The sequence below is a fragment of the Simochromis diagramma genome, unplaced genomic scaffold, assembly GCF_900408965.1.
Source record: "Simochromis diagramma unplaced genomic scaffold, fSimDia1.1 OVJJ01000486.1, whole genome shotgun sequence".
In the NCBI taxonomy this organism is placed as follows: domain Eukaryota; kingdom Metazoa; phylum Chordata; class Actinopteri; order Cichliformes; family Cichlidae; genus Simochromis; species Simochromis diagramma.
The window spans coordinates 1,747,450-1,759,320 of NW_024387047.1; the positions used below are offsets into that span (position 1 = coordinate 1,747,450).

An 11,871-nucleotide genomic window follows, 5' to 3' on the forward strand; every position below is an offset into this window, starting at 1 on the left:
TAAAGACGCAGCTGCCCAAAGGTAAGCCATGAAAGTACGAATAAAGGGAGCGGCCTTGCTGCTGGAAAGGTTTTCATATTCATTTTCCTTAAACAGTTTATTGGCTTTTGTGTCTAATAAAGATGTTTATCTTTATTATTCTTGATGTTTGAGTAGCAATTGTAAGTATAAAAAACGTGTTAAAATTTCATTTGACCTTCTTTTTATTATAAAATATATTTTTAAACATGGTTTGTAATATCTTGGATCCACATATGAATCATTTGAAAGATTGTATCATATATGTAAAATCAGATAATGTCAGACATTTTTAGGCGCTCATTCAATTTTTGACCTTTATAGTCGATGATGTTTGCATGACTGTAATGTCTGATTAGTTTGTTTCAATGGGAATTGCTTACGTTGAATAGCGCTATTTTCACTCCTTTATAATGACTAAACTGACAGCCTGTTGCTGTTTCAGATGGTGCAACAGCTTTCACACATTTTCTATGACTGTGAAAAAAATCTAAGTGAAATATAATGTTTTAGGAAAGCATGACAATAAAATCAGCGGAGCCTTCAGCTAATACATTCAAAGGAGAGAGAGGCAATATTCAGACGACACACGCAGAGGCAGTTCTCTGTTTCGCTGCCTCTGGGTTGTCCTCACTGACCCCAGTGCTGCTGTTGCTAAGTTGAGTTAAACTTTGCATGTCTCCACCAATAGAGACAGACTGTCCCCCTTCCCCTCACAGCTGTGTGGCCTGAATGCTGGAAATAACCACCGGCTTGTGGATCTGGAGTCATGGCTGTTTAACAGTGGCTAACATTGGCGCCCTGCCATTGTAAACTGCAGGGGGGGAAGAAAACAGGGAAAGACACATACTTAGCTTCCTCTTGGAGATTGCTGAGCTGTCACCCAAGGACAAGCAAGAAAGAGCTGGTTCTTTTGGGAGGCACCGAGGCCCAAACCTGACCAAAAGCAGTAAAGGTTTACTATTTTAGTCATTATTATTATTATACTTATCCATAACCTTTATGGTCATTGTAAGGCGGTGTTGTGCTTCTGGATGAGGCAACTACCTCTTGTAGTGTTTAGTGTACCCAGATTGTTCAGATCGTCAACAATTTTAATAGCAAGGATACTCAACAGCCTCAAGAGACCTGGTTATTGAAGAAATTCAAGAAAACGAGTGGAAGTCGTCAATTCTGGAACTCTTTCTGGTCAAGCGGTCATGGCAGACAGCTGCCTCTCCCTGAGCCTGGTTCTGCCTGAGGTTTCTTCCTGTTAAACGGGGTTTTCTCCTTCCCACTGTTGTCAAGTTCTTGCTCATAGGGGTCATCTGATTGTTGATATTTTTCCTCAGTGTTATTGTAGGGTATTTACCTTACAATATAAAGTGCCTTGAGGTGACAGTGATTTGGCGCCATATAAATACATTTGATTTGCAATTTAATTAATTTTTTAAAGTTTGTTTCCAGAGCTTTCGGTTACACCTCATGGCCATCTTCTTCACAGGCACTGTGCATAACCCTCTCATCATGTGAGTCTTATTACACACACAAGTTGAACTTGTGGTAAGATTTCCCTCGTCTTTTTTAACTAACCCAAGAACCAGTTTATTAGTTGTATTCCACTTCTGCTTGTCATCACTCCACCTTTGACAGTGACTCATGTTCAATCATGTACACGTCAAAAAAACAAAGACAAGGAGACACAACAGACACCTGCTCTTTTTACAGTTTATTGTATATGTATATTTATATATATTTATATATATATATATATATACATACATACATATATATATAAATATAAAACTACAAAAGTAAGACTGTTTCAAATTCATAGACAGCTGTACTTTTATTTCATTTACTATGTATATATATATATGTGTGTATATATATACATATATATACACACACATATATATATATATACATATATATATATATATGTATATATATATATCAATATATCAATATACATATACATACATATATATATATATCAATATATCAATATACATATACATATATATGTATATATTATCTACAGTCCACATTTGGATCCCAATACAGTGATCAGCTGATAGTTTCTCTCTGTGTGTTTGTGTTCTATTGCATAGAAAAAGGCACAGCTCTGAGGTCTGTGTAAAATACAGCCTTTGCAGAGGGACTCAGCCTCGACTGTGGTCAGTCCTTATCTGCGGTTAGAAATTGCCGCACGCTCGGACAGCGCTTAAACCGATTCGGTGACAAACACTGATCGAAAAAGACTCAGAACCTTGAATGTTGTTCATACTATGTACATTACTTTTGGCATCAGAGCATCTGACAGGCTTTGGAGACTTGACATCTGAAGGTTTGAGATGGGCTTTTTGAGTATTGCTGCATGAACTCTTCGCCTTCAACTGGAAAGTGATGAACAAGAGAGTACAAAAGATGTAAAAAGTTGTGGCCGCCACCCCAGAAATCAAAAAAACAAAAAACAATAACAATGCAACAAAACAAACATAAACAAGATAATATAATTACCTATGTATATAAAAAAAATGGCTTCCACCCCATAGTTCCACACTCGGATACATTCCTTTTTGAAGTACATTCCTACCACACATTCTGTACACACATTTACAATCCAAATGTTCACATAAAAAATAAATATATTTACAAAAAAAGGGGGAAAAATCCATACGAATAAATAACTTCATTGACAATTTAAAAAAAGGAAAGAAAAACAAGCACTCCAAAATTTAAATATGGTGAAAGCAACAAGATACGGTCATCTAGAAATGGTATTAGTTGGTGCTGCCATGTGCTCGGCTCACACTCTGCTTCGGTTTAAAATGCCATTCTTTTACAAGCTAGTTGAAGTCAAATGTACCCTGGGAAGCTGATGATCTTCCACTGGAACACAATGTTCTCAAACAATACCGCGAGACCACCGCAAAGCTGTGCTGGCAAACACACGAGGGTTCAGGGGTTCTTACGGTGACTTGCTGAAAACGCTTCCATAATCAAAATAGCCACCGGTGGCATTCCCCGGCCCTCTGGATCATTGCAGTGTCCAGAAATGCTTCTTCTGACAGATGCTGTATGATCAGAAAATACAGCACACAGCAGCTACAATGGTGACTAACATTAAAGCTGTGCTCTCTGGTGCCCCTTCTATACTTTCACTAGATGATTCTGTGTAATATGTACCTTGCAGTGATAAACCCACAGACAACTGTTACTCAGAATCACTTAACTGCCAGTTTTGTGTTTTAGTGCCATAAATATTCACTGGTGACCTCTGCTGGGTGGGGGTTGGAAGTGTTTTGAAACGACACTTTGCATGGTTGCAGTATCAGGTTAACACTGTGGTTTGGGTTTCCTACTTCACCCGCATTCTTATTATTTACGAGTCAGATTTAGACCTCCTGGCCCGTGAGCTTTTTGAGGCAATCTCAAAATTGTCCTGCAGAACCATGAGATTTTGCACTTTAGGGCTTCTATTCTAAGCACAAGTAAACATACTCAGGGGGTGTGTAATACTGTATGTCCTGCTACAATTTGCCAGTCACCTGTGTTGCTAAATCAGAGGGAACTAAACCTCACCCAAAAAATAATAGTCCTACTAACCGCCCACATTTTTCTTGTGTAATTCCAAGAGTTGCAGTGGTACCACAGTGAATTTCCCTGCAATGGGGTAACAGCTGTTTTGTTTTCAGGCCTGCGCAGCTAAATTTAACATGCGTGTAGTGATCCCTAAGCCTCTGCTTAGGCTGCACTTTTCACATCATCTACATCCGACTGGGAGCCATGAGTCGGTGCTGCTGCTGCTGCTGCTGTTGCTTCCAATGTAAACACGCCGAGCTTTCCCCTGTGGGTGTAGCTCATTTGAATTCTGCTGCAAGTGAATCATGATAACCAGCTCATATGACCGAACTCATGTAAAACAGCATCCAGCACAGTTATATGTGCTTGCTGATAAGGAGAAGTACAAAAAAAGAGTTTACCAAAACATCGGCGAGGCATCGCAGAGCCACTCCCAAACTGTAATCGTATAGCCAAGCTAATATGTCATCTAGCACACTGGTAAAACTACATATTCCTTTTTATGCTTGCTTTACAAATAAAACATAGCATCTGTAATAAGATAGAGATTAAATAATTACTATTTGATCATGAGAAATTACCTTACTTAACGATAGTTTCAATACAATAAATTAAACAAAAAACATTAAGGAGTGACCTCTCTAGGCTGTTAAAACGAAAAAAAAAATACTGTTAAAACAGGAATTGAATAAGTGGTCATTTTGAAAGGCACTCATCTGCTAAAAGCCATAATTACAGTGTGTGTGTGTGTGTCTCATGTTTATGCGTGTATTTCTTTACCTGTGAGGAGTAAGTGTCCCCACAAGGGTAGATAGAGTTGTCCACAACAAGGACAATTTCATTGCTTCTATTTACAGTTACTCCTTAGGGTTAAGGCTTAGATTAAAGTTAAAGATTACAAAGAGGATTAGGTTTCGGGAATGAAGGAAGTCAAAGGAGGTCCTCACAAGTATAGAAATACAGTTATATGTGTTTGTTTCCCGGTTACTTCTTTTCCATATTTGGAAAGGCGAGGACAGTGCATGCACAGTGTTGTGTAGTAGTAGTAGTAGTTGTCATAGTAGTACTAACTGACATCACCATCGATGTTTACAATTACCGACTTTTGAAGAGAGTTTTAAAAAAAAAAAACAATGTAAAAACAACAACCAGGAAAAAAATCGATCCCACGTTTTCATTCCAGTCTGATTAAACTGTTTCTCATGGGGGGGGCATCCTTGAGTCAGGAGCCCACCAACACCTCCATGATGTGGTCCAATTCTGTCAGATCAATTTTGAAAGGCTGATTGGCTGAAACCTGGGGGGCAGGGCCGCTGTACGGTGCCCCCAACGATTTGAGTAGGTCGTCCGCCGTCACCACTGGCGACACTTTGGCGAGGCCGCCGGTGCTTGCTGTCCCACCCCCTGCTCCCCCTGCTGTCGTGCAAGGGTCAAAGTCATACATGGATGTGTCAATGTCGGCGAACAGGACATCATCCAACGCCAAGTCTGAGAGAAAGGGCGAGGGCGAGGAAGAGGACGGGGGACAAGAAGGAGAGGAGGAAACGTCTACCAGGCCACCTGGGGGCACTGCAGGGAGAGTGTCCATTGGCCGGAGCTCAGCACAGCGGCCTTCCACTAGGAAAACGGCAGCTGCCTCTGGTTTAGCACCCGTAGTCCTGCAGTCTCTGGGTGAGCCGGTGGGTGTAGGTGGGAGGGGTTGGGTGGTTGGTGTGGGAGCTGGGGAGGTAGTCATGGTCGTAGTATTAGCTGCTGCTGTCCTTGTTATGGCTGTAGGAGGACCCAACTCCATGTCACTCAGAGAGGAGGAAAAGACAGGCACAGGGACAGAGGGGGCCTGGCTCAGAGGTGCTGAAATGGGAGGCTGCACTGGGGGTGGTGACAGCGGAGGGGTGGGTGGAGATACCGCGCAAAAGGCTGAATCTCCACCATCCTCCTCCAGTAAAGAGGCAGGAGTGAGGCAGGCCTCCAAAGGGGCAGGACAGGCCTCCAGACGGCTGGGGCAGGCCTGGGATACCTGGCAGTTGGGAGGCACCATTGGGTGGGGTGAAGGCGGAGGAGCAATCGCTGGCATCAGCAGTGCAGAAGGCTGGGATACCTGTGTGCTCGTTGCCGCTGACAGAACGCCGAAAGACGGCGGCGCCTCACGGAAGCCTTCGTCCATGGGGTCGTCGGGTGGCGGCGAGGGCGGAAGGAGAAGTGGCCGCAGGGAGCCCTCTTGCTTGAGTTCGTCCTGGATGCGGCGGAGCATGTTGTTGATGAGGACGCGGCGCTCCAGGCTGGGTTCTCCCAGCGGCCGTTGGCTGTACAGCTTCATCAGAGAGATGTTAAAGATGGTCTGCCGCTGCAAGGTGTACGACACCTTCGAAAGACCTTCTGGAGTGACGCCTAGCCCCCCTCCCGCCACCGGCGCCTCCAGCGTTTTGCCTTCCAGCCCCTCTTCATCCTCGTCCAGCTTTCGCTTCGCACCTTTACCGAACATATATCTGAAAAACAAATAAGCAGAGACAGAGGAGAGATTATTGAAGACGCATATAGCTTTAGGGTTTAGCTGTCTTATCGCTGGATGTTACTGACATCACACAAAACTGAGAGTAGAAAAAAATGTCTGTTTAGAGTTTAGACTTTGCCCATTTTAATGTGATGATCCAGCACTGTGACAGCAAACATGACCGAAAAACAGGGAAAGCATAATAGGTCCACTTTATAAGCAACTGTGGTTTGGCCTACTCAACAATCACTGATTACACTGACCAGACACAAGTGTCAATTCTCTTTTCAGGTTATTGAACTTTTGTGACTATTCAACTTTTTTTTTTTTTTTAAAAAGTCATTAATAAACTATCACTCCTTAATAAATAGCTAGTTTTTCACAGTCCTAGTTACTTCCTCTCACTAGTGGACGTTTCCCTGCTCTGTAAGTAGAGTCATGTTCTGGTTTGTTCCCCACAATACACCTCAAAACAACTCTGATATTCTAAAAAAAAGAAAAGAAAAGAAAATTCTCATCTTGCAATTGAGGAATATATTCTTATGGTGAGCAAAATCCAGCATCCCAACTGGATTACAGTATAAAATGATCATCAAACCCAACCTCATCTCACTAAAACACTGACATACTCCACAGTGAAGTTTTCAGACTGAAGCATAGCAGCTTAACTGGCGTGATTCAAGAAGCTGCTTAAACGCAACGAGCTTACTGTGACAGGGGATTTAAAAAAAACACATATATTGAAACCATAAGCAGCTGCAGTGGGAGCCTCACCACTGCACACTAAGGCCCAGCACACACACACACACACACACACACACACACACACACACACACACACACACACACACACACACACACAAGAAGTTATGTAATAGCAGCGCTCCCTGCTGTACCACAGGATCAGAGGCCAGATTTAAAGCCCACCCCCTCCACTCTCCCTCCTCGTGCCACATTAGAATAGCACACCGAGTTACTAAGTAGGAGGTGGTGGGGGGACAGTAGGAGAAAAACGGCTGAGAGAGATTATTGCACGAAATTCCCCGAATAAACATATTAGCTTTAAGAGATACATGTATCCACTGAATTGTTTCTGTGCTGCAAAAAAGAAAGAAAGAAAGAAAGAAAGAAAGAAAGAAAGAAAGAAAGGCATTGCTGCAGTATGTTTGACTTTAATCCAGGCTGACAGGCTCATGCAGCCAGCCGCTGTCTACACACATACACACTGCGCATGCGTCTCTTCATTCCTCACACACACACACACACACACACACACACACACACACACACACACACACACACACACACACACACACACAGGAAGCAGGAGCTGCAGGCCCAGTCACCACGACTGGTTGGTTGCCATGACAAACAGAGTCAGCTGGGAATTCACCCAAAGAGATGACAAAGAACTGGAGGGAAGGTGGGGGGTGTGGGGGGGGATAGGTGGTGGTGTTGGTGGAGAAGGGGAGGGAAGGGGGATGGGGGCGGAGCAGGAAGGAAGAGGAGGAAGACAAGGAGGAGGAGGGGAAAAAGTGAGAAGAGGAAGTAGAAGAGGAGGTGAGACTGCTCTGGTACGGTGGGAGAGAAATGAGCAACATTTTCTCCTCCCTCTAGCAAATCACTGCTGCTCGGTTGCTTTTGGGCCAGGCACTGAACCCCCAGTTGCATCATTATTGAGACCTTACAGATCTGTTGGTTCAGACTGTTGGGTGAACATACACAGGTTGTTGGTAACATTTCGCTGTTGTTACAGGATGTTAGCCTACATGCTATTGCTATTTATTGTGGTTTAACCTGCTAAAAGTCTTAGTCTGACGACGAACATTTTCATATATATCTGGTTTTAAATAATTGCAGCTATGCACCCACCAAGGACAAAAACATAAAGAAAATTCTGTATCAAGCCTTGAAATCATAACTTCCCTACTTCTTTTTTTAGTATGGAGTGACTGCTGTGTGAAATTTGTTATAAATCCATTCAACTGGAGGGAAAAAAAGATGCACATTACAAAGCTTTGTTAAATTGGACTCAACTGCAGTAAATAAGTTGATTCATCATTAATCAACTAAGTTGGTCCAACTCAAATACTTTAAGTTGGAATAACAGAATTGTATAAAACGAAAATACAGCAATTTAATCACATTAAAAAATCCTTTCCCTAATTGTTTCATGTTCATTCAATTTTTTTTGAGTGCATGTATGAAAACTATGAATTCCTCCACCTATAAACGATATCACATCTCCTCCATTCTTGTGACAGCCAGCTCTTCAAGTGTGGAGAATCAGAAGTATTAACATTTTATTTTGTATGAACTAGTCCTGGCTTATTCACTTATTCTCATCAAGCTGTTCCCCTCAAAAGCAAGACGTTTCAAAACTGTAGGATTGTCTTTATTATTAAATTATAGTTTGTATATCATATATGTGGACAAAAATCTGAAAAACAGCAAAGAAAACAAACTACATTTTTACTTTTGTTTTAATTTTAGACTTCTTTGTTATATATGTCATAGTGACCTTGATAATAAAACAAAAACAAAAGCTGTTCACAAAAAAATTAAATGAGGACTTTTCTTGATCATGTTACGAAAAATAACATTGCTATTTAAAAATCCTGTGAGCTGTGGAGGACACACTGGATTAAAGGCTGGGCTGGTTGCTATAGTTTAGACAGCCATCATCAGATGAAAGAGAGACCACTAAGCACCCCACTGCTTCAGCCCCAGGTGAGAGAGAGTCCAGAGATAGCCAGCCTTGGAGGAAAAGCTTGCTCTATCTATCTGCATGGCACACTTTTCAGCAGTCTGAGTTTGGGCAGATGCTTCATTAGCTTCATGATGTGCATCAGGTGTTCTCAAGTAGTCTCTTAAACTCTGTCTGTTTTTTGTTAAATTATAATTATCCTCAAGATGTTAGGCTAAGCCTTGCTTGCTCTGTGCTGATAGAGAGAGGACCTCTAAGATTTCATCCGCTAGTTTGTGGTGTCTCAACTTGAGCATTTTCAGTGTTGCCATTTTTTTGAAACCGTGATGATTGAGTGTTAGTTGGGCCAGTTTTCCATAGACTTATTCAACAAAACTCTTTGAAACCAGAGGAGTTGCCCCCTGCTGGCCAATAGAAAGAATGCAGGATTAATGCACCACAGCATTGTCTTCACCTTTCAGTCCCAGAAGCTACATGAATCTTTTCTAAACAGCCTTTGTGTGTCAACACTAATCCACAAAGAAATAGTTTGAAAAATCAACACATTTTTTTAAACTATGTGTTTCTTTACTGCAGTAAAGAAATTGTTGGGAGTTCATTCAAAAATGAATGACTGATTTTTAACATTTGTGTGTGTGTGTTAATTTAAAAAAGCAGCCTCTCCACCCACTGCAGCTGCTTGTGGATCTTCCAGGGAAATGGCGAATCAGAGAGTGTCAGAGAGAGACAGAAACAGAGAATCAAAGAGAGAGCAACAGAGATAGTTTCAAAGCATTTTGCGGGTGTGTGATTGAGAGCTGAAGCAGCTGCGCATGTCTGACTCACTGAGTCATGGTGGGGTGTTTAGGCTCACACACACACACATTCGCACACACTGAGTGCAGGGCTGACATACCAGAGGTGCCCCACCCCTTACATTCCACTTCATTATCCTCCTCTTCCCTTTCCTTCTACTCCACATCTTCTTCGCTCACTTTCTGGAATTTTACTTCTTCTCAGTCGTTCTTTTTCATCCGCCCTTCAGCATTTACATCATACCCTCCACCTCCCCGTTCCGACGGCTGTCAAAGTTCACGGGCCCAGCACCATCCTACTCTCTATGAGCCATGTCTAGATATGACCGCACGAGGGGAAGAAAAACAGGTCATAAATGAGTCGAAGTGATAAAGCATAGCCGTGGAGGAGTGCTACGCTCTAAAATGGAGCCGCGATCTTTATTCAAGGTCATTGTGACGACGTGAATCACTGTTAGCTGTCTTGCAAAGTAAGGTATTAAAACTACCTTTTTCCCATGAGGTAAACATAGTAAAAGGTATATTCCGACCTTCAAAGCAAAGAAGCTTTGAGTAGAAATACAACAAGCTGCAGTTCTGAAGGTCAAAAATAGAACTAATTTTCCCCTTGTACTCACTACATTACATTTGATACAGAGTTGCAAAACAAAATCAGTAGTTACAAAAGTAACAATACTCTGTGAAAGGTTACAACCATCATCATATCAGAGGCAGACGATACAAAGTAGACAAAACTTTACTCAAAGTCCAATATCTAAGTAAGGCAAACAAAAACTGTTTATTTATTGCGTTTAATCCTTTTCTCCTTGCCTTTGCAAAATATACCAAACAAATCCAAATCAATACATAAACAATTACTCCTATCAGAGTCATCAGATTCATGAGAAAAACATTTGTCAAAAGAAGCATTTCTTTGGTGTTGCCTGCAGCGTAAAATATCACCAAATATCCTGATACAAAACCAAGAGCTAACCACACACTGGGCTGGCCCCCTGAATGTCTTTGGGCTCGTCTACTTCATAAAGGAAGGATTTACTGCAACTGATAGAACCACGCTACAATCAAATAGCACCTTAACGTGAAATTTACAATCTGATAGGTGCTTGCAGCTAAGCGTGTGATAAAGATATGATTACATTAAAAGCTGACAAAGCTTTCAGAAAAGTGGCCTTTCTAGTAAAACAATCACATGAAGCGAAGAGCAAAAGATGACCGATAAGAAGGGATGACTTTGCATGAACAAATAAAGAGCATGGTGTGAATCGAATCCCAAAATCACAGTAAAGGACCATGTAGAGCTTTTTTTACATGCAGAGGTGAGCTCTGCTGTGTGGAAGTGCATGTTAGCCTGTAAACGCACAGACATGCGGGCTGTGCATGGTACTCCGAGAGCTGACTGTAGTGAGTGTGTGTTGTGCAGTAGTGCAGTGCTAGTGGATGGACTCTGCAGTGATATTATGATCCTGTAACCGGATACGCTGGTTTCCATGCCTCAGCTGCGCATCCACCCCTCCCACCCCCTCACCTCCACATCGGGCTATTTCAGGTTCTCTAGATGCACAAAGTGCAAACACTCCACTACACTGCTGCAGGTCGAGCAAGAAAGCAGTCAAAGTTGGACGCGTGTTCGACAGCAGTCTGCAGGCATGACTGCGCCATCCCGTTCTTCCTCACTGTAATGCACCCAGCTCTGCACATGAGGACGACGCTGTCCAACTCACTCCTCTGTGTCTCCCTCTTTTTTCCTCTCTCACTCACACTCACACACAAACACACACACACACAATGCAGAACTAGTAAACACATTCCAGACAAAACCCAGAGGAAGAGATGGTGTAGTTCTGGCCTGACCAGACTGACTACACTCACCAGCTTCTACACTTCCACACACAACTTAAGATACAATTACACTATGACGATACAAGCTACTACAGCTGATACTGCTCCTGCTCTGTCTACTACTGTAAGAATACCGGTTTTCTGACATATTTGAGTGCTTGCACACATGCGCTGAGGCGTGCCCCAATTACTCATAAGCATCGACAATCATTGAAAATCCTTATCAACGCCTTGCTGCCTTTTCTTCTCCCTTAAATGTTCTCTTTTTCATTGACCTCTAATAAAAGAAGAAAACACACGTATGTCATTCCCCAAAAGACTTTTCATTAAGCAAGCCAAGGTTCACCTTGCACATGTGGTTTAAAAAGAAGATGTGGAGAAGGTGAAAAAAGGTTGATTACAGAAGCGAAGGCCATTCCATTTGTGATTTCACCTCCAGCAAATTCAAGTGCAAT

The 11,871-nt window shown here is 42.2% G+C and overlaps 1 protein-coding gene across 3 annotated transcripts in view; it reads right to left on the reverse strand.

The window, feature by feature from the left end:
• Positions 1 to 2,275: 2,275 nt before the first annotated feature.
• Positions 2,276 to 11,871, reverse strand: part of sertad2b (SERTA domain containing 2b) — a 40,872-nt gene continuing 31,276 nt past the window's right edge. For all 3 annotated transcript variants that reach the window (XM_040044702.1, XM_040044703.1, XM_040044701.1), the window contains exon 2: positions 2,276 to 6,071. In XM_040044702.1, coding sequence (XP_039900636.1) covers positions 4,808 to 6,067 — 1,260 coding nt within the window. In that variant the 5' untranslated portion in view covers positions 6,068 to 6,071 and the 3' untranslated portion in view covers positions 2,276 to 4,807. The remainder of the gene's footprint in view (positions 6,072 to 11,871) is intronic.